At 33.5% G+C, this 24,079-nt stretch overlaps 1 protein-coding gene across 3 annotated transcripts in view; it reads left to right on the top strand.

The window, feature by feature from the left end:
• The window catches only part of COP1 (COP1 E3 ubiquitin ligase), a 262,696-nt gene that overhangs the window by 79,274 nt on the left and 159,343 nt on the right, over positions 1-24,079 (top strand). For all 3 annotated transcript variants that reach the window (XM_004476672.4, XM_004476671.4, XM_023584129.3), the window contains exons 7-8: positions 13,176-13,235; positions 14,825-14,901. In XM_004476672.4, the coding sequence (XP_004476729.2) occupies positions 13,176-13,235; positions 14,825-14,901 (137 nt within the window). The remainder of the gene's footprint in view (positions 1-13,175; positions 13,236-14,824; positions 14,902-24,079) is intronic.

The raw sequence follows: 24,079 nt of genomic DNA, 5'->3' as shown, positions 1-24,079 counted from the left end.
TGTGGTTGTATCTACTGTGGCTATGATCCTACTGAGACCTTTGTAAGCACGAGCCCTCGGATGACCTCCCGACTCATTTTGAAGTCTCTTAGCTGTATAAACTCATTTGTCTTTACCATTTCCCCCTTTTATTCAAGGGCTTTTTCTAGTTGCATCACCAGCCAGTGATTGGTAGTAATCCCTCTGTGCCTTTTATTTCTTTAGCCATATTTTCCTTCAACTTCATGATTTGATTTAGGAGATTTTATGAACCTTGTTGATTAACTGAAGTCCTATGTCTCATCTAGAGCTTTGATTTGTTCCTTTGCCTGAGTCATAGCTTCCTTTTCCTTTGTATGTCTTGTAATTTTTGCTAATGTCTAGGCCTCTTGATTCTGATGCTGACTTTACTTAGATGTTCAGTTTGTCCCTCTTGTTTAAGGATTTAATGTTAAATAGATGTCTGTTACCACTGTTCTTTGACCCTTCGCTCAACTTGTTTAACTACTCAAACCAGGGCTAAGGACTCAATAATGGGGTGCAGGCCAGTTTCCAAGGGCTTTGGAGAGGGTGACAGTAAAGAAACCTACTTGTCTCTTTTATTTATTTATTATTTTCTTTATTATGCACTTTTCTGGTCTGGCCAGCAGATTATGTGCTGTTTACAAACAATGCTATTACCAATATTATATACGTGTCCAGGTGTCTGTACATACGTGGAAATAATGAGTCATAGGGTTATATATATCTTCAGATTTAATAATGCCAAACTGTTTTCCTAAACGTATTGGTTTCTCGCATTAGCAATCTGTGAGGATTCCTTTTGTACTCTCTTCTTGCTAGTATTCATTATCAATAGACTTTTTTGAGTTTAGCCAGTCTTGGTATATGTATTGCTATCTCGCTGTATTTTTAATTTTCATTTCTATAATGACTATGAGCCCCTGGCCGTGGGTTCTGTGGCCATTTGAATATACATTATTGTGATGTACTTGTTTAAGACTTTTGCACTTTTTTCTCTTCTTAATGGTTTGTTGTTTCTATATTCAAGTCATGTTTTCTTTGTCAAATGTGTATACATATATAACATACAATGCATATATAATATATATATTTAAATATTTTCCCCATATTTTGAGTTGTTTTTTTTCATTGTCTAAATGGTGTTATTTGATGAACAAAAGTTTTTGACTTTCAGCCATATTTATCCATCTCTTTTGTTATAAGTTAGTACCTTTTGTGTCTGGTTAAGAAAATGCCTCTACTTGAGGCCATAAAGTCATTTTCTAATACTGTCTACTAGAAGCTTTATTCTCTCATCTTTCATATTTAGATTTCTAATCTACTTGGAAATTTATTTTTATGTGTAGTGTGAGGTTTAGAATTATTTTTATATGGATATCAAATTGTTCAAGCATCCTTTATTAAAAAGTTCATCCTTTCCCCATTGCTCTGAAGTGCCACCTTTATTATACATCGTTGTTCAAATACACATGGGTGTTTCTATGTTCTTTCTGTTTCAGTGACCTATTTCTTTATCACTGTGGCAATACCACATTGTATTAGATATTAGAGCTTTAAAGTAAGTTACTGTCCTTTATAAAGTTTTACTCTTACACATCTTTCATACATGTCTTTATTTTCGATATATCCTTAGTTCTTTGCATTACTGTGGGTACCTTTGTTAAAATGGATTAAATAAGATTATTAGGATTATGTTATTTACTAAAGTCTATATTTTACATTAGGATTCACTATGCTGTACAGTCCTATGATTTAAAAAAATGTTAGTAATGTATACAACCTCAAATTTCCCCACTTAACCACATTCAAATTAACTAGTGTTAACTACTTTTACAGTGTTGTGTTACTCTCACCACTCTCCATTATCCAAATTTTTCCTTCATCCCAAACAGAAACTCTATATCAATTAAGCATTAACTTCCTGGTCCCTACCCTCACCTTGGCTCCCATTTCCTGTATTGGAATTTCTGACTTTATGGGTTTGCTTATTCTAGGTATTTCATATCAGTGAGGTCATAACGATGTTTGTCCTTTTGTGTCTGGCTTATTTCACTCAACATGATAACTTCAGGTTAATCCATGTTGTCGCATGCATCAGAACTTCCTTCCTTTCTATGACTGAATACTATTCCATTGTATGTATATGCCACATTTTGTTTATCTGTTCATCTGTAGGTGGACTTTTGGATTGATTCCATCTTTTGGCAATGGTGAATAATGCTGCTGTGCACATTGGTGCCCAAATATCAGTTCAAGATGCACCTTCATTTCTTTTGAATATATACATAGAAGTGAGATTGCCAGATCATATGGTAGTTCTATACTTAGCTTTCTGAGGAACTGCCAAACTGTTCTCCACAGTGGCTGTACCATTTTATATTGCCACTAGCAATGAGTGTCCCTATTTCTCCACATCCTCTCCAAAACTTATTTTTAGATTTTTTAATAGTAGCAATTCTAGTATTTTCAATGTGGTATTGATTTGCATTTCCCTAATGTCTAATGATATTGAGCATCTTTTCATGTGCTTTTGGCCATTGTATATCTTCTTTAGAGAAATGTCTAGTCAAGTCTATGCCCATTTTTGAGTTCAGTTTTGTCATTTTATTGTTATTGTAGGGTTTCTTTTTATATTCTGGGTATTAAACCCTTACAGGATATGTGGTTTCCAAATATCTTTTCCCATTCTATAGGGTTTTTTTTTTTACTTTTGTGATGAGAAGTCCTTTGATATAAAAAAGATTTTGATGAAGTCCCATTTATCTATTTTTTCTTTTGTTGCTCATGCTTTTGTTGTAAAGTCTGAGAAACCATGGCCTAATACAAGGCTTTGAAGATGCATTTCTTGTGTTTTCTTCTAGGATTTTTATAGTTTGTTTTGATTTTAGATCTATTTTGAGTTAATTTTTTTTATATGGTATGAGATAGGAGTCTGTATTCATTCTTTTGCATCTGGGTATCTTTTTTTTTTTAAGATTTGTTTTTTATTTCTCTCCCCTCCTCCCCCAGTTGTTTGCTCTCTGTGTCCATTCGCTGTGCGTTCTTCTGTGACCACTTCTATCCTTTATCAGCGGCACCAGGAATCTGTGTTTCTTTTTGTTGCATCATCTTGTTGTGTCAGCTCTCCGTGTGTGTGGTGCCATTCTTGGACAGGCTGCACTTTCTTTCACACTCGGCGGCTCTCCTTACGGCACTCCTTACGCTTGGGGCTCCCCTATGCGGGGGACACCCCTGCATGGCACGGCACTCCTTACACGCATCAGCACTGCGCTTGGGCCAGCTCCACACCGGTCAAGGAGGCCCAGGGTTTGAACCATGGACCTCCCATGTGGTAAGCGGATGGCCTATCCATTGGGCCAAGTCTGCTTCCCATGGGCGTCTTCTTGAAGAGAGTATTCTTTCCCTCTTGAGTGGACATTACACACTTGTGAAAAATCAATTGGCCGTAGATGTGTAGGTTTATTTTTGAATTATGTTTGATTCCATTGGGCTATATGTCTTCCTTTGTGCCAATGCTACACTTATTTGATTACTGTAGCTTTGTAATACAGTTTTAAAATTGGGAAGTGTGAGTTCTCCAACATTGTTCTTTTTCAAGATGGTTTTGGCTATTTGGGGCTCCTAACCTTTCCATATAAATTTGATGATTAGCTTTTCTAGTTTAGCAAAGAAGGCTGTTAAAACTTTGGGATTGTTTTGAATCTGTAAATTGCTTTGGGTAAAATTGACATTTTAACAATATTTCGTGTTCCCTGAAGATGTAATGGACTTCGATTTATTTAGGTCTTTGATTTCGTATAGTGATATTTTGTGTAAGGTTTTGCTTCCTTGGTTAAATTTATTTCAGGATATTTGATTCTTTTAGTTGGTATCATAAAAGGAATTTTAAAAATTGATTTCTTCAGATTGTTAACTTTGGTCTTATATACATTCACATTGCTGAAATTGCTTATTCTAGTAGATTATGTATAGATTTTTTGGGATTTTCTATATTTAGAATCATGTCACCTGCAAACAGTGAAATGTTTACTTCTTCCTTTCTTATTTGCGTGTCTTTTATTTCTTTCTGTTGCTATTTGCTCTGGCTAGAATTACAGTACAATTCTGAATAGCAGTGGTAACTAGGCATCCTTGTTTTGTGTTTGACTTTTGAGAGTAAGATTTCAATCTTTCACCATTGAGTATGATGTTAGCCGTAGTTTTTTTTAAAATAGATGTCTCTAATCATGTTGAGGAAGTTTCCTTTTATTCTTAGTTTTCTAAGTACTTTTATCAAGAAGGGATGCTGGGTTTTGTTGAATGCCTTTTCTTCATCAGTCGAGATGAACATGCTTTTCAGGGATTTTTTCCCCTCATTCTTTTAAGGTGGTACATTATATTAATTGATTTTCTTATGTTGAACCACCTTTGTATATCTGGGATAAATCCCATTTGGTCATGGTATATAATTCTTTTAATGTGATATTGGACTAGAATTGCTAGTTTTGTTACTGTTTTTTGAGGATTTTTGCATCTATATTCATAAGAGATATGGTCTGTAACTTTCTTTTCTTGTAGTATCTTTATCTTACTTTGGTTTTAGGGTGATGTTGGCCTCATAGAATGAGGTAGGAAATGTTATCTTCCCTTTTGGAGAAGATACATTGTATGATTTGAGTAGTTTTGAATTTATTGAGACTTGTTTTGTGACCTAAGATACAGCCTATCCTGGAGAATGTACACTGTGCAGTAGAGAAGAATATGTACTCTGCTGCTCTATGTTGACATGTTCTCTATCTGTCTGTTGGGGGTTGTTGGTTAGTAGTAGTATTAAAATTTTCTGTTTCTTATTGAGCTTCTGTCTTGATGTTCTACCCACTATTGAAAATGGTGCATTTAAGTCACCTATCTGTAATATTTGCTTTATATTTTTGGGGTCTCTTAATTTAAATCATATGTATTTGTAATTGTTAAGTCTTCTTGCTGCATTGACCCCTTTAGCAATATATAGTGACCTTCTTTGTCCCTTACAATAGGTTTTGACTTAAGATCTATTTTATGTGTTTTTAGTATAACTCCCTAGCTCTCTTTTTGATACTATTTGTGTGGTATAAATTTTTTCCATCATTTCACTTTCTAACTTCTTTTTTCTGAAATATAGTGTGAGTTTCCTGTGAAAAGTATATAGTTGGGTCATGCTTTTTTATCCATTCTGCTGATATGTGCCTTTTTTCCTGGAAAGTTTAATCCCTTTACATTTATAGCAACTACTGGTGATGCCTAGCTTTCTTCTGTCAATTTGCTAGTTGGTTTTTTGTAAGTTTTGTACCTTTTGTGCCCCTTCTATTCTTCCATTGTCTAAGTACATATTAATTTGATTTCTTGTATAATACCATTTTAAGTCCCTTCTCATTTCTTTCTGTATATCTTTTACATGTTTTCTTTGTGGTTTCCTTAGATTACATATATCATCCTAAATCTTTAAAATCATGTGTGATTTGATATCAGATTAACATCAGCATCCACACACATTGTTCCTATACTTCTGAGTCCCCTCAGCTTTTTGTTATATTTGTACAAATTATATCTTTATACATTGTATATCCAAAACCTTAGATTTATTGCTATTTTTATGGTTTTACGTGTTAGAATATGTAAAAAGTAAAAGTACAGAGCAGTAGTACTGGCATTTGTAATTTCCCATTTATTACCTTTACCAGAGATATACATTTCTTTATGCTACTTGGATCCAGAGTCTGTTTTCCTTTCCTTTCAGTCTAAAAATTCCCTCTAAAATGCTTGTAGGGCAGGTCTTATGGTGGTGAACTCCCTTGGCTTTAAATCTCGGAATGTCTTAATCTCTCCCCCATTTTATATCAGTGAGAGGGACAGTCTTGCCAGATAAAAAATTCTTGACTTGATTGGCAATTGCTTTCTCTCAGCATTTTAAATATTTCATCACACTGCCTTCTTGCATACATGGTTTCTGATGAGAAATGGCACTTAATCTTATTGGCATTCCTTTGTATATAACACATTGCTTATTTCTTGTAGCCTTTAGCACTCTCTCCTTTTCCTTAGCATATAGTTTAGTTTGACAATTACGTGTCTGAGAGTGGTTCTCTTTGAGTTCCTTATGTTTCTGAATGTGCATATTCATGTCTTTCATCAAATTTGCGAGATTTTATGCCATTATTTTAATCTGAGGTTCTTAAACTTTTTTGTTCCATGAACCCCTTTGCCAGTCAGGTGAAGGCCACGGACCCCTTATTTAGTCCACACTATACTGTGTATTATTTAATAAATACATCACATCTACACCAACACATCCCCACAAGAATAATTTCAATTCGACCTCACAAACCCCTTGTTAAGAACCCCTGATATAGATGAATATTCTTTCTTCCCCTTTGATTCTTTCTTTCATCTTGGGATTCCCATTATGTGTATAATGACATTCTTGGTGATGTCTCATATCCCTTAGGCTCTGTTCACTTGTTTGCATTCTTTTTTCTTTTTGCTCCTCAGCCCGAATCATTTCAATTGTTTTTTCTTTGAGTCCAGTAGTTCTTTTTTATGTCAGTTTCCAAATGCTGTTGAAACTCCAAGGAATTTTCTTTTCAGTTATTGTGGCTTTCATCTCCAGTATTTCTGTTTGGTTGCTTTTAAAAATTTCTATCACTTTATTCAGATCATTTTGTACATTTATTTTTCTGATATCAGTTAGCACCCTGTGTTTTCTTTACGTCTTTGAACATATCGATGATCATTTTAAAAAGTCTTTTACCAGATGTGTAAGGATAGTTTTCTTCATTGATGGTTCTTGGAATTGCATTTTGTTCCTCTGGATGGGCCATCATTTCCCATCTTTGTTTGTCTATTAATATTTTTTACCATGTATATTTTAATAATTTAAAGTATTAACCCTGAGCTTTAGTCCCAGAGGCGTTAGTTTCCTAATTTTGTATCCTGCTGTGATATATGACAGAGATTTCATTGAGTGCCAGGAGCTAACAAAAATAAACCAATGCAAAAAATACCTTTCATGTTCTTTGCCAATTGGCTGTATGTTGGCTGGTGCTTTCCTTCAAAGTTTAGCATTCCCATCAACAGGAGCAGCCCAAGGTAAATGTGAAATTCAGGGTCTTCTGTCTTTTCTGTTCTTGATTATTGTCTTCTACTTGTGATTACTCATAGCCTAGGAATGCCTCTATTTATGGAAAGTGGAATACTCCTTCACCTCCCTAGGAAATAGACTTTCTTCCCTTCCAGGGTGCTATATGTTATGACTTAAGGTAGGTTATTATTTGTCCCAGGCCATTTTTTACTTAATTGTTTAGTACACTGCTGTATCTGTGCCCAAGCTGCTTCTACCTTAAGGGCGTGCTTGGAAAAGGCTATACAGAGTTGAGTATCCTTGTTTAGTCTTTCAGGCTGTAATCTGATTGATTGGCATTGACATACAGGCACCATGTATATGCATAGGGATTATTCACCTCTCTGTAACAGGAGCTGAGGATGGCTCTCCACCTTACCGAGGAGGATATCGGGTGGGGCCAGTAAAGGCAGTATGAGTTTTTCTTCCATTTTATAAAACTGTATTTTTTTTTTTTTGATTGACTGCTCATCTAGACATTGCAACCCTTAAATGTTTTCAGGGGTTCTGTGGAAGATGTCTGTTAGTTTTTTAGTTATTCAGTGATTCTATGGAGGAATGGCATCTGTAGCATCTTAAACTGCCCACCTTGGTCAATCAGAAGCCTTAGGTCTTAAGTAATTTTTGATGCTCTTGTAAATGATGTACATGTATGTAATTTCAGTTTCTTAGTTGTTTATTGCTGGAATATCAAAAGACGTAAGTTTTTTATATGCAGGCATTTTTTTGTTTCTAGCAGCCATATTAAATTTTCATTAATTCTAATGATTTATTTGTAGATTCTTTTATTTCTCTATGTACATCATTTACAAATAATAACCGTCTAGTTACTTCCTTTATAATCCTTACCTCTTTCATTTATTTTTCTTGTCTTACTCTGCTGGCTAGGACATCCGGTACAATGATGAATAGAAGTGGTGATAGCGGGGCTTCCTAGTCTTGATGCTGATCTCAAAGGGAAAGCTTTCGACGTGTCATCATTAGGTATGATGTTTTCTGTAGGATTTTTGTAGGTACTTTTATTCATTCAAGGAAATAAATTTCTATTTCTGGTTTTCTGTGAGGATTTTTTTTCTTTAATCATGAATGGGGATTGAATATTCTCCATAATTTTGCTTTGAGGTGATCACGGAATTTTCATTTTTCATTGTTAGTTTTTAAAATTACATTGGTTTAACAGTAGAAAATCAATCCACTTCATACCTTGTGTGACTAATGGTTTTGATTTGCCCAGGATTTATTAGTTTTATCCCTGACAGTTCTGATCCCAGGAAACTCTACTGGGACTGTTGGTCACCTTACTTGGACTGCTTATGTAAACCAAATTTAGTCATGATGCAGTATTTCTTCTATATTGCTGGGATTTTTTGCTAATATTTTGTTCAAAATATTTACGTCTATGTTCATGAATGAGATTGTTCTATAATTTTTTTCTTACACTTACTCAATTTTATCATAAAGTTTATGCTATCTTAATGAAATGAGTTGAGGAATGTACTCTCTTTTTCTATTTTCTGGAAGAGTTTATGTTGTCTGGAACAGTGTCTTGGTTGAATGTTTACATATCTTCCTGGAGAAGTCATCTGGACCTATGACTTTTTTGCAAAGTTTTGAATTATTGACTCAGGTACTTGAAAAGTTATATGCATATTGTGTGTTTTGTTTTTAATGTGGTTTTTGTAGGAGTTGTCTGTTCTTGTAATGTTCAAAATTAGTGTTTTGAGATTGGTTATAGTTACCTCTTAAGTTTTTAATGCCTCAAGGATTTTTAGTGATATCATGTCTTTCATTCTTTATACCTCTTATCGGTGCTTTGTCCTATTTCCTTTTTTTCTTGATCATTTCTTGCCATGGGTGTATCAATTTTATGAGTCTTATCCAAGAAGTTAACTTTGGTTGTGCCAGTCCTCGACGGTATGCTTGTTTTCCATTTTAATAATTTATGGTCTTTATTATTTCCATCCTTTTCTACCTTTGGTTTTATTTTGTTGCTTATTTTCTAATTTGTTAACCTAGAAGTGTATATTATAATTCAGAATGTTTTTTTAATTTAGGGGTTTAAGGCCCTAAAATATTTTTGATACATGGTATTTTGTTTTTGTTTTTGTTAAAATAGTTTCCATTTTTAAAAATAATAGTTTCCTCTAAGGACTGTTGGTTATTCAGAAATAAACTTATCACTTTAACATGGAGATTTTCTCTTTTGTTACTTTTTGTTTTTGTTATAGCTGCATTGTAATCAGAAAATAGCATTTTATTCCTTTGAAAAAAGATATTTGCCCTATTTCCTGCAAGTTGGTTAAAATTTGAAATATTTGTACTTGCAAAGAATGTTTTCTGCAGCTGTGTGAAGATGCAGTGTGAAGGTTGTTATAAGTATTGTGAGAACTTCCTGCATCCTTACGGAATCTTTGTTTCCTCATAATATCAATTACTGAATCATTATGTTTTAAGTGTGTTTCCTATAGAAAGCTATAATTGGACCATGTTTGTTTTTGTACAGTTGTATTCACACACTACACAGTCCATCCAAAATGTGCAATCAGTAGCACTTAGTACAATCACAGAGTTGTGTCTTCACCACCACAATTAATTGTAGAACATTTTCATTTCTCCCAAAAGAAAAATCGCCTATCCGTTATACTCGCCTATTATTGATCCTTAACATTGGTATAGTACCTTAGTTACAATTGATGAAAAAATATAACAGTGTTACTGTTAACTCTAGTCAATAATTTACATTAGTTGTATTTTTTCCCATATACCACCCTATTCCTAACATCTTGTAATAGTTACATACATTCGTTGAAGATAATGAAAGAACATTCCTATATTCTTACTCTTAAGCACAGTCATCATTCACAACAGGGTTCACTGTGTTATATAGTCTCAAGTTTATCTAGCTTTTCCTTCTATTTGACATATATACTCCTAAACTTCCACTTTCAACCACTATTAACACCCATAAATCAGTGTTGTTAATTATACTCATAATAATGTGTTACCATCACCTCTGTCCTTGTACATTTATAATCAACCTCATTAAAAATTCTGCACACATTAAGTATCATCTGCCCATTCTGTACCTTCACTCTCTGTCCTGATAATCTATACTCTAGATTTTAACTCCATAAGTTTACACATTATAATTAGTTCATATTAGTGAGACCATACAATATTTGTCCTTTTGCGTCTGACTCATTTCACTTAACATCATGTCCTCAAGTTTCATCCATATTGTCACATGCATCAAGACTTCATTCCTTCTTATAGCTGAATAATATGCCATCATATGTATGTATTACATTTTGTTTACCCATTCATTGGTTGATGGACGCTTGGGTTGTTGCCAACTTTTGACAATTGTGAATAATGCTGTCATGAACATTGCTGTGCACATATCTATTCTTGTCCCTATTTTCAATTCTTCTGGGAATATACCTAGTAGCAGAATTGTCAGATCATATGGTAATTGTGTGCTTAGCTTCCTGAGGAACCACCAAACTGTCTGCTATTTCATTTTTTGTTTTCTGGGTTTTTTTTTCACTATTTTTTGATTCTTCTGTTTTTCTCCCTTTAGTACTTGTAAATTGAACTTTCTTTAGAATTCCATGTTGATTTATGTATAATGTTTTTGAGTATATATTTTTAATAGTTTTTTAGTGGTTGCTGTAGGAATAACATTGTATATTCCTAATTTATCATCATCTACTGATGTTGGCAACTATTTCAATTTGTTTTTAAATAACCAGTCTAATGATACGCATTCCCTTCCCCTTTACTTTTAGTCTTGCTCATTATATGACTTTTCCTCAACTTCTAAAAATTGCTGTGGAACATTTCTGTCATTTCAGGTCTGTCATTATAAAAAGTAGGAATCCATGAAGTTCATTAAGTATATATGTCTGGAGTTGTGGTATAAGATAATAAGGATGGGCTTGCTGTACTTCGTAATTTGTATGGCTTAATTTGTTTTTCTTTTGGTAGAAATTTTTTTAGAATTTATGTATATCAATTTTTGCTACTCCTTTTTTCACTATTTTTCTTTTAAATGACCTGTGAATTCTTTCGTTTACTTTCAAATGTCAGGTGCTTAATTTAGTCTTGTTAGTTATAATTTATCCTCAGTTTTATTAGTGTTTAAAAAATACAGTTCCAGTAATTAGTTCAGTATTTAAGCTTGTTTCCTTCAAACCACTAGTTTGAAGTTATTTTTTAAAAAAGTATCAATGATACCTACCTATACCAAAGCAAATGTCAAGAGAGTAGGACTGTTCATTTTTAAATTATTTTTCATTTTAATTTTAGTAAATGTTTCTGAGACTCCCCCCTCCCTCTTTTTTTTTTTTTTTTTTTTGCTTCAAATTTTCTTTGGATTTTGGCACAGTCTTCTGTGATTAAGAGGGCACTTTGTATCTGTGCCTTAGGACCATGTTCTCAGTTAGCAGTGTCTTAGTGATGTTACTTGTTTGTTTTGTTCCCAAACTCAATGATAGTGTAGAGGCAAATTTGATCTAGGGGTTTATTAACATTTCAATTCTTGATGGATTTTCATTCAGATAATGGCAGTTTGGCTTCTTGGGCTTTTCATCATGTATCTTCAGAATTTTCTTGGACTCTTATTCATGCTTTTATCTTAGTGTCCCCTCTATGAGTTACTAAAAATGCTTACAGACTGAATTTAGCCTAATTGTTCTTTTCCCTTCTTTTAAATCATTGTCCTTTGTCTTATTCTGTTTACTCATACTAAAATGTTTGGCATTGATCTAATAATTTAGAGCTCCAAACCCTTTCAAAATCTCCTGTTGAAATGCAAGCTACTCATATTTAATGTTAATTTTAAGCGTAACTTCTGTCCGGTTTATCTTCTATAACTCAAATATTTGAATGAATAAATTGTCAATTAGGTTACTAATTTTGCCCGTATTGCCACAGAAGAGAACGTGCTAATGCTAATAAAACCTAAAAAAAACTGTCTACCTTTACTAATTATTAAAGGAATGTAACTTAAAAGGTACTGTTTTGAAGAGGTAGTACAGTATAGTGCTTAACAGCATGAGCAAGAATACTGCTTTGATAGTATTCCATTTCTGCCCCCTAGTAGCTGAATGGTCTTGGGCAAGTCATTTAAACTATCTGTCCCTCATTTTTCTTATATATAATAATATTTATTTTATGTTCATCAGTCAGTGTTATTTTTGTTATTACTTAAAATTTGGTCCAGTTTGTCTGGGTTAAAGTAAGACAGTTTTAAGGTAGTATAGAGTTTCTGGAAAGCAGTTTTGTATTATATCATTAAGACTTTCTAGCTTTATTTCTGTGATTGAATGATTACATTTTAAATTCCTTAAATCTGAAATGTAATTGATGTATGTTGCAGAATTATTTAGGAGGGAGAACAAGAAATCAGAGCAAGATTATTTATGATATGTTGGAAACAACTTAAGTCTCCAGTGGGAGGGAAATGTTTAAATAAGTTTTGAATATTATTCATAGGTTAAGATGTCTGCTTTTTAATGGCATTCAAGATAGTTATGATGCAATAGGCATGATATAAAAGATAAAACTCTTAAATATGTTTTGAAAAACCAATTAAAATGATATGTTAAGATTCTAAATAATGGTTTCTTTTGGGTGTTAGGATTTAATTTGACATCTGTCAGACTGTGTTTCATTAATAAAATTGGGTAACAGCTGACATGCTGTTTTTTGGGGGGGAGGTGGGTTTGATTTTGAGAAATAAATGAGATTATGTGACTTTGGATAGCCTGTATTTTTTATTGGTACTTACAATTATTGTTCATGTTTCATATTTTTATTATAAAATCAATTCCTGTCGTGCTATGGAAATACAACATTGTATTTCCTTAAAGATTAGGCCTCCATTTTTTGCATTTTAACATGGGAAATTCCTGCTTATTTTGTTTATACTTTTTCATTCCCATCTGGCATTAGTTCTCAGTTTCCTTGAAATCATTTTCCAAATGTATAGTTATTTTATGATTGTGGTTTATTTTTTCCCCCTCTTTAACTACAGCAACTGGAACAGATCCAGAAGGAGCTGAGTGTTCTGGAAGAGGATATTAAAAGAGTGGAAGTAAGAAACCATGATATTCTAGCATCTCTAGCAATTTTTCATTTTTCATGAAAAGGCCAGCTTTCCTTTAAGTTGTTGCATTAAATTTATTGGATTGGTGTTATGAAGGAATTAACAGATGTTGCTTTGAGAGTACATTTTTGTAGAAAAAGCATTCTCAATACTTTCTTGATGATAAAATACAGTTTTATTGCTATAATTCTGCTTAGATTGAAAAAAATATCACTATTTTCTTGGTATGTCATCATATTAACTTAAATCAGCTCCCACAAAACCCTTCATTGTATTAACTTAAATCAATTCTCATATAACCCTAAATTATTACTCTTAAATGATTGTGGCCATTTTATTTTATTAAGTAAATTATTTATACGTATCTACACTGTGCATTACTAGGTGCGAAGGTAAAGTTTAAAAAAGAGATATGAGAAAATGTCACCAATATTCTAGGAATTTATAGTACAATATAGTTTACTTATAGAATCTGTGGGAAGATCCTTGGGAGGATCACAGGTTCTTAGAACGAGAAATAGTACCTTTCTAATAAATTTCTAATAAAATATATTTAAATTTACCATGTGTTTTTAATTATTCATATGTTTTTTTTCCCTCTTATTTGTAGAATAATAATAAAATGATAGCAGATTTTATATTTAGTAGAAATTCAGCATCCATGTTGCATTCCTAACTCCTTACTACTACGTTTTTATCACTTTCTTGGCTATTTGGTTGAGCCGAGCATGGATTAGCCAGAAATAATACTACCCTATTATTCAACTTTAGTAGCATTTTAAAACTTGCTGTTTTTCCATTAAGCAAAATGTAGTACAGATAAAAGGGTGTTAGGTTGTCTGTATGACATAATTTATGTAGTAATCATTGATTAGGAGGGCTTTTTCTCTGGATTAATGATCAAGAATTAGAGTTTAAATTATTATTAAACTAAGTTAATATTTATATCAGAGGAGTGTTGTTTTTATGAATGTTTGTGGAGGGTATTTTAAAACTAGAGACTGACATATCCTGGCTTTTTTGTACTTTTAAATAAAAGTTGAATTTCTGAGTATGATTTTTGTACTTTCTGCATGAATTTTCTGTAAATCTACAACTGTTCTAAAAAATAATAAAATAAATGAATTAAAACAAAAGTTGAATTTGATGATCCAGTTACCATACTACCATATTTATCTTAATGATAAACGAATGATTAGCAGAAAAAGCCGTTGTTGATATTGACTTCCTGACCTGCTTGTGTCCTGTTCACATGAAATAGTATGCCATACATTTAATTGAAAGAACTTTTATTTTATTTGTCTCTGTCTGCATTTGGTATCTTCAGTAATGACTGGTGTTTTTAAAGAACTTCTAGAGACTTGGGGTAAGAATATGTACCATTTTATGAAAAGCCTCTCTCTCTTCTTTTCTGATAGCCCTGCTTTTGAACTCTGTGGAGAGGAAAACCTAAGAAATTTGGGTATTGAGACAAAAAGACAATCTGTGATTGGAAAGGAAAAATAATGCCATTTCCCTTTTTATTTACATATCTTCTGTCAGTTTATTTTCTATAACTCAAATATTTGTGCTTTCAGGAAATGAGCGGCTTATATTCTCCTGTTAGTGAGGATAGCACAGTGCCTCAATTTGAAGCTCCCTCTCCATCACACAGGTACAAAACTTGATACTTATAATTGCTTAGGATTTATGTTACAGAGTGCACATGTGGTCCTAGTCCTTGGAAGCCTTTTCATGCAGTGTAAAAAACCCCAGTGAAATTACTTTTGGTCATACCTAGAAGTTTTATTCAGATGGCCCATCTGTTTTCTTAATACTTTAAATTTTCATGCCAGGATTAGTTAGTAAATAGAATATTATAATATTATGAATTCCCAGTTAGATTGAAAATTGGTGAATTTCTTGAAATAATGGTAACTTTAAATACCATGTGATTAAAGTTTAAAGATAAAAACTTTTGTAATATGAGAATATTAATCTGTATGTAGTGGTAGGAAAATGATCAAATTAAGGTTCCTTGACTTTTCCCCTAACTTCTTTAATTTTTCAGGTTGCTATTCCCACATATAAAATGAAGATATTAGACATATTTCTTAGTTTATATATACAGTTTTCTTATAACTCTCTCTATTTACCAGGTTATTAATTTAATTTTCTTATCTTTTATAGGCTCTTTTACATCAGAGATTGTCTTGCTCACAACTGTTTCTTTAGCATTTAGGATAGTGCTTGGTTCATTCATGAAGTACTTGTTGTGTATAGTGAGTGTTTGTGATCCCTTCTGGCTATGAAATACCTATTTCATGAAATGTGTACCATCTAAATTTTGAATTTTATACTTTTATAATTGAAATATTCAAAGTAAGAGCAATTTTACATAACATGATTCGTTTTTACCTTGCTAATCAGTTTAGGATAATGGCCCAGTAGAAGTGCTTTAAATACTGAGAAATAGCATGTAAAATATCAGGTAGTCCAATGCCAGTATAAGGGATAACACTAGCCTTGAGAACCTTTGTCAATTTAAGAAAGCTATTTTTCAGATTTTATATGATATGTGGGGAAAAGGGCAAGTGATGTTCTAGTTAAGGAGTATTTCTAGAAGATTTGGTATTTTTCCCTTTACCATAGTGTGGAGAATCTTTGTGAGTTCTAGTCAATTGTAGGGTCATTTTAGCTATGCATTTCAGCTTTGTTTTCTTCCATATTTTATTTTTTAAAAAACATTGTGAATGACTAAATATGCAGGATCTTATCTGTAAGTTTGTCATTCACTTTCTGTTATACATGAGCTCTTATTCAATGGAGTATTTATTATACAAGTGCCTAGATGGAAGCAAAAATTTTCAAATAAAAAAATTCACTAATAAACTGACAATTCCCGTTCTCATATGCTTTTCTGTAACATTAGTATTTCTCTTTTTTTAAACAAATCAATTTTATTGCTACATATTAATAAAGCATATGTCATCCAAATTGTGTAATCATTGGTATTTGGTATAAGCACATAGTTGTTCATTCAGCACTTCAGTCATTATTAGAGCATTTTCATTATTTAAATAATAATAATAAACAAAAACAAGTGAAATTTTTCACCTTAATCTTTCTATGCCACTTCTGTACATAGCTGCTATTTCTGTCTATTCTTGAACAATTATTTATTAAGCAGTTTTATTGAGATATATTCACAAACCATATGAACTGTCCAAAGTATATAGACAATGACTTTTAGTATAATCACAAAGTTGTGTATTCATCACCACAGAAAATTTTAGAACAATTTCATTACTTCAAAAAGGAAAACTCCACACCCCATAGCATGACTACTATCTGAGTCCCTCTATCTATCCCCAGCCCTACATAACCATGAATCTAATTTCATCTTTATAAATTGATTTATATTTGCGTTTTATATAAATGGATACATACAGCATGTAGTACTTTGTGTCTGATTTCTAATTTTTTTTCTGATAATTACATCTTGTACTATTAACATACATTTGTTCAGTTTCAAAGAAAAATGGTCCTTTATACCTTAGCATTTATTTCTATTATTGTGTCTAAATTTTTATTAATGAGTTTCTCACTGATTGTTGGTTTTATGAGCATGTGAAAATGTATAATACATTTAATTAATTGGTCTGTTTTCCTGGGCTATGCAAGTCACTTTTCTAGGTATTGAATCTGGCTGTGAAAAATCTGCCAAAGTTCCTGCATTCTTGGACCTTACCTTTTGTGGGGTGGATGTGGAGGTTTGGGAGATACTAAACAAGCAAATAACATAGCAGTAGTATGTAATATATAAGTAATACATTAGTAAGAAAAATTAGACAATGCTGCTAGGGATTTACAAGGTGTTAACTCTTTTAGGTTGGATAGTCAGCCTTCTCCAAGAAAATAATATTTAAAATGACACATGAATGAAGATGAAAAGTCATTGGAGAGGTTTGAGCAGAACTGATTTAGATTGAAGATTTTATTTTGAGTTCCAGTGTGAAAAATAGATAACAAGCCTTTCTGTATCCACCTCCCCCACTCCACTAACCTATCCTACCTAATTAAAAGCAGGGATAAAGTTAGGAAGCTGTTGTAACAGTACAAAAGATTAGAGTAGATTAGGTTAGCTTGGATTAGAATTTTAATGGTCTAAAAGGTAAGATTGTAAAATTTAGCAGCAGATCTCATGAATTCAATGAACATGTTGGAGAATTGCTAAAATCACATGTTAGAGCTATTGTTAAATGAAATTTGGTTAGAATTAGACTGGTTAAAATTAAAAGAAGGGAAAATAGCGTGATATTTTCTTCAAAAGAGTGATTTGTTATTTTATTAAAACAATTTTTTAAAGGGTTTTATATATATTTATGTTTTTTATTTAATTTTATTATTATTTTTAAAAATTTCTCTCCCCTTCCCCACCCCCACTTGTCTGCTCTCTCTGTCCATTCACTGTGTGTTCTTCTGTGTCCGCTTGTATTCCTGTCAGCGGCACTGGGAATCTGTGCCTCTTTTTGTTGTGTCATCTTGTTGAGTCAGCTCTCTTATGTGTGCAGCGCCACTCCTGGGCATGCTGCTCTTTTCCCATGTGGCACGGCTGTCCTTGCAAGGTGCACTCCTTGCGCGTGGGGCTTCCCTATGTGGGGGACACCCCTGTGTGGCATGGCACTCTTTGCATGTGTGAGCACTGCGCATGGGCCTACTCACCACACAGGTCAGGAGGCCCTGGACCTCCTACATGGTAGGCAGATGCTCTTGTCAGTTGAGCCAAATCCGCTTCCCAAAACAAGTGATTTTAATATCACTCTAGGATTTGGGAAAAATCAATGAAGCCTTTAAGTAGTCTTTAGTGAAAATGGCTCTAAGATTAAAATGCTGTTTGATTTGGTTTGCTAGTATTTTGTGGTTTTTGCATATATATATTTTATTTGTAAGTGATATTGGTTTGTAATTTTAATTTCTTGTGATATATTTATGTAGCTTTTGGTAGTAATGTAAATACTAGCCTTATGGAATGAGTTAGGAAGTTTTTCCCTTCTTTTCAGTTTTTGGGAGCATTTAAGCAAGACTGGTGTTAATTATTCTTTAAATACTTGGTAAAATTCACCAGTGAAGCCATTTGGTCCTTGTTGGAAGGTTTTTGATTACTATAATAATTCAGTCTCTTTTTATTGGTTTGTTGAGTTCTTCTATTTCTTCTTGAGTCAGTTTAATTTGTGTGTTCTAGGAATTAGTTCATTTCATCTAGGTTATCTAATTTGTTTGCTTGTAATAGTTCCATGTATCCTCTTGTAATCCTTTTTATTTCTCTGGGCACAGTAGTAATGACACCTCTTTAACTGGTTTTTTGCTTTCACTTTTTCTTTTTTTTTTTTTTTTTGAGTCTCTTTCGATGAAAATTTGTTGATTTTATTGTTCTTTTCAAATAATCTGTCTTTGGTTTTGTTAATTCTCTTCGTTGTTTTCTTATTTTCTAATTTATCTCCGGTCTAATCTTTGTTTCTTTCCTTCCATTTGCTTTGGGTTTGGTTTCTGTTTTTTCCCTAGATCCTCTAGTTGTGATATTAGGTCTCTGATTTAAGATCTTCTTTTTTAATATAACCATTTGGAGCTATAAATTTGCCTCTCAGCACTGCCTTTGCTGCAGCCCATAAGTTTCTGTGTGTTGTATTTTTGTTTTCATTTGTCCCAGGAGATTTCCTTATTTCCTTGTGACTTCTTTTTGACCCATTGTTTTTTGTTGTTGTTTGTTAATTTTGTTTTTTAGAACAGATGTAGATTTACATTAAAACATGTAGACAGTACAAAAACCCTAGCCCTCACACACAGTTTTCTCTATTATTGACATTTTGCATTAGTGGGGTGCCTTTGTTAGAATTAATAAGCATATATTATTATAATTGTATTAGTAACTAAAGTCCATCGTTTGCATTGGGTTAACTCTTTGTGTTGTACAGTTTTATTTTTATTTTTTAAATTTTTATTCGTGTCCTATATATATAGATATATCCTTAGAATTCTCATTTTAACTACCTTCAAATGTACAATTCAGAGGTATTAATTGCATTCACAATGTTTTTCTACCATTACCACCATCCATTACCAAAACTTTTCTATCACCCCAAGCAGACACTTTATACTAATTAGAAATTAACTTCCCATTTCCTACCCTTACCCTTGCCCCTCCCTGGTAACCTGTATTCTAATTTCTGAATCTGAATTTGCATATTCTAGTTATTTATTCTAGGGAGATCAAATGATTTTTGTCCTTTTGCGTCTGTTTTTTTTTCAGTTGACGTCATGTCTTCAAGATTCATCTATTGTAGCATGTATCAAAACTTCATTCTTTTTAATGTATATATAATATTCCCTTGTATGTATGTAACACATTTTGTTTAACCATTCATCTGTTGATGGACAGTTGGATTGCTTCCAACTTTTGGCCCATTGGTTGTTAAGAGTATATTATTTAACTTCCCACTTACATGTGAATTTTTCAGTTCACTTTCTTTTTCTGATAGCTAGCTTCATTTCATTGTTGTTGGCAAAGATACATTGTATGATATGAGGTCAACTGGCAAGGAGACAGGAGACAAGGCTCAAATCTGTGTCCTCCATCTAACAATTAAAAGAGATTTTATGGGAATGGGAGGCAAGAGTTGGGGTCAGAAATGGGGAGAATTGACTTGGCATAGTCCAGTTTGTTAATTATAAAGTTGTCTGTCTGTGGTTAGAGTGGAATTTAGGCCAGATCTTCCTTATTAAATGACCTCTTGCATTTGATTTGCTTCTGATGTTTCTGTCATAATTTTGGTTCTGAAGGAGGTGACCTTTGTTACTGGTGTTTAAAGGTCGTCTAAAGGACAAGAGTCACATGCTTAGGTTATATGACCTGCAGTTAAGCTTGATTGTCTGCAAAACCAGCTTAAAAGAGAAGGTTACAGGAAGAGAGGACATCCCCTCAAACCAGTTTCAGCCTGCCCATTGTTTCAGTGCCTCCTTGTGTGTGTGTGTGTGTATGTTTATATATTTTTTATTCTTAAGATTGTTTCCATCTTTTGGCTATTATGACTAATGCTGCTATAAACATTGGTGTGGAAGTATCTGTTCCAGTCCCTAATATATGTTTTTTATTAGAGAAGTTGTGAGCTTACAAAACAGTCATGCATAATGTGCAGAATTCCCATACATCACCCTTCCACCAACATCTGTACATTGCTGTGGAACATTTGTTACAGATTATGAAATAATGTCATCAGACTTTTACCACTAACTGTGGTCCATAGCTTATATTTGGTATGTATTTTCTGTACATCCCCTAAACCCTTGTGTTCTGAACATTTGTCAATCTTGAGGGATTCTGGATGGCTGCTCTGTCTCCTACAGGCTTATTAAAGGCAAAGATTAGGACCTACAGAACATAATTGTTTAGAACTGATGATACCTAAGAGTTCCTGGTTATCATTTTTGGAGGGACTGGTATCTCTGGGTTATAGGGCTCAACCAGCTAGGAACAATTCCGAGGCTTTAAGTATCTGAGAAATAAACAACAAATAAATTGAAAATTGTAGGTCCAAACAAATGAAGTTAGAAGGATCATGATTAGGGGACTTTACAAGTGAATATAACCATATCATGATCGGGAAATAACTTTTCAGAGATTCCGAATAGTACCTGCCAAGGAGATGTTGATTCCATGCAGCCATGTGGCTTGTTTATAGTGTCAAATGTCCCTAGGGTTTTGCAGGAGGTTTGTTGCTTCAGGTTTTGCATACTGTGTCAGTTTATGATATTTGGTTGGGACCTTCAAAACAGTAACCTCCAGTATGACCTACCGACTCCATTTGAAATGTCTTAGCCATAGAAACTCTATTTTGTATAATTTTTTAAAACATTTTCCTCTTTTGGTCAAGATGTTTCTCTGAAAACATCACTAATCAACATTGCTTGTTAATCCCTTGGCACCAGGGAGGTTTATCTCTGGGAGCCATGTCCCTCATATGGTGGAAGGTATTGAGATTATTTCCAGATTTGCTTAGAGAGGAGCCACGTTTGAGCAACATGGAGGTTTTCAGGGGGTGACTCTTAAGCATTAATTGTAATTAGGATTAGTTTTGTCATTATAGAAATAAGTATCATAATTGCAAGCTTCAGGATCAAGGACTTGGCTCATTAGTAAATTTCCTTTTATGAGGAAGGCGCATATATTCCAGAGTTTCTTTTCGTAAGTCTCCCTGTTATAAGTTCAAATGGGGATAATTTGTGTTTTCCAGAAGAGTAGATTTAATAAGATTATAGGCAAGGCTGTTGTCCATTGTAGGTTTAGGGATTTCATAAATTCAGTTAATTGAGTTTTATTTACACCATTAGTTCATTCTACCTTTCCTGACAGTTGAGGATAGTAGGGACAGGTAAATTCCTGGTTGTCGGGTGAGACCTCACAAAGCTCACTGACCACAGTTTCAGTAAACTGACAGCCACTAATGCTTGAGAGAATAGCAGATATTCTCCAGGTGGGGAAGCTTGTTTGTTTGTTTAACTTCTGTGAGGGCTGTAGCCTTGTGATAAGGAAAAGCCCTTTTCCTTCTAGAAAACAGATATATGATGACAAGGAAACATTCATATCCCATAGAAGTATGTAGCTGTATAAAGTCCTTTTGAAGATGCCCACGTGTGCCCTATGAGTTGGATATTTGACTTTGTCCCATCTTTATACTTTTATCGGGGTTGTGTTGACAGGGAGAATTTAATTTATATATTGCCTTGCTTCTCATTTAAAGTCCCTTTTTTGTTGAATATGAAGCTCCAACCTATAGCTGACTCCATGTATTTTCAGAGAAGCATCAGAGTAAAACAAGGAAATTTAGTTGTTTCTGTGATTTGTATATAATCTCTCTGTATTTATATGAAAAACATTTTACCCATACAAATTTAACCACTCTTATCTTTAAAATGCTTTTACTGATAAGATATTGATCAACAGCAACTTAATACAATTTGAATTTGAATATTTTTTAATTTGGATAAACTAATAAAAATTAAGGAATTTGATATTTCATAATGGTTTCTGTGCCAAATTAAAGAAATTGCTCTTTATGTATCCTCATGGCTCTATCCAACCATACTTACCTACAGATATTTTAAAATGTATGTGTGTATGTGTGTGTATGTGTATGTATTGTTTTTTTTCTTTAAGATTTATTCATTCATTCATCATTTATTCATTTATTTTCCCCCCCTCCCTCCATTGTCTGCTCTCTGTGTCCATTTGCTGTGTGTTCTTCTGTGTCTGCTTGTATTCTCCTTAGGCGGCTCTGGGAACCGATTCTGGGACCTTCCAGAGCAGGAGAGAGGCAATCATTTTCTTGTGCCACCTCATCTCCCTGATCTGCTGCATCTCTTTTGATTTCTCCTCTGTGTCTCTTTTTGTTGCGTCATCTTGCTGTGCCAGCTCTCTGCATGGGCCAGCACTCTTGTGCGGGGCAGCACTCTGCATAGGCCAGCATTCTGCATGGGCCATCTTGTCACATAGGCCAGCTTGCCTCCACCAGGAGGCCCTGAGTATCAAACCGTGAACCTCCTGTGTGGTAGACGGGAGCCCAGTTGGTTGAGCCACATCCGCTTCCCTGTGTATGTGTTTTAATGTTTGAGCCCATGCCTGTCAGGTCTGGAGGTAGGGATGGCTCTTTGATATAGTGGATGAAATTGGATATATCTTTCCTATTTTTGTATATTTGGTCTTTGACCTAGATGTCACCACTACTGATGCAGCATTAATGACTCCCTCTTCACAGGTTCTTGGTTCTCGTTGGCAATTTTAGGTTGAACTCCTTTATTATACACTATTTTCCTTTAGAAAAGGTAACTTTTGGAAAACATGGATATTAAAATATTTTTATTCACTTCTCATGCAATGCATAGCATGTCAGATGAACCAGACTTTTTCTAGCACCTCTCTTTTATGAGGTGAAAGAGCAAATCCCTTGTGACAGTTTGAAATCAAAGATTTCCTTTAGCATTTGATTTTGAATAGGCAAAATGTTAGAAGTTGTCAGGTTGGAACATTATGTTAAACAGGAAAGTAGGTCCCTATGAAACAATATTTGGTTCTCTGTTTAACCAAAGTGACAATAAAAGAGTAAATAGGAGTTAATATGATTGTCATGAAAAGACTTAGTTCTTTTAAAAGTGAGAAGACTTGTCTTCTAAAACAATAAAGGGTGATAAGGTCAATATAAACATGAGTGACTATATTATTTTGATATGACATAGAATCTTTTCCTCCTAGGCAGACTCCTCAGATAATTAGATAAAACCTTTTATAAACTCTTAGACCAATAATCTGGGAAAAATTCTCATTTTAACAGAGAAAACCAAGTTCTACTTTTGCATGAATATGAAAGCTCTTTTAAAAAAAACTTATAAATAAGCCTATCAAATCTTAGTCAGCATTGGCTGCAACATATAAAATCCATTTCCACAAACCTTCTATAACTTTCTGTATTGGGATTTGTCTCACACATTCCTGATTCTTAATTCTGAGAAAACCAATCATTTTACTGTAGGACAAAACTCAACTCCTTTCCTTTAGCGAAGCACATCTGGCATACTTCACATACCTGCATATCTTTCTTTACCAGAAAGATCTTTGAAAGTGTCTCAAACATCCTGCAAAATACAAGTATCCTTAAAATAAAGTTTGTCAAAATAATAACTAAATTTTCTTAAGCACAAATTTATATTTTTCATCATCTTAAAGATCTAATAGATATAATGGTAGCTTATTTTATCTGTAAACCTGTATAAACTTAGGGAGAACATACCCAGATAGAATA

Source organism: Dasypus novemcinctus, chromosome 13 (genome assembly GCF_030445035.2).
Source record: "Dasypus novemcinctus isolate mDasNov1 chromosome 13, mDasNov1.1.hap2, whole genome shotgun sequence".
NCBI lineage: Eukaryota > Metazoa > Chordata > Mammalia > Cingulata > Dasypodidae > Dasypus > Dasypus novemcinctus.
Note: the sequence above shows the minus strand (reverse complement) of the source record. Positions and strands in the feature narration are given on the sequence as shown.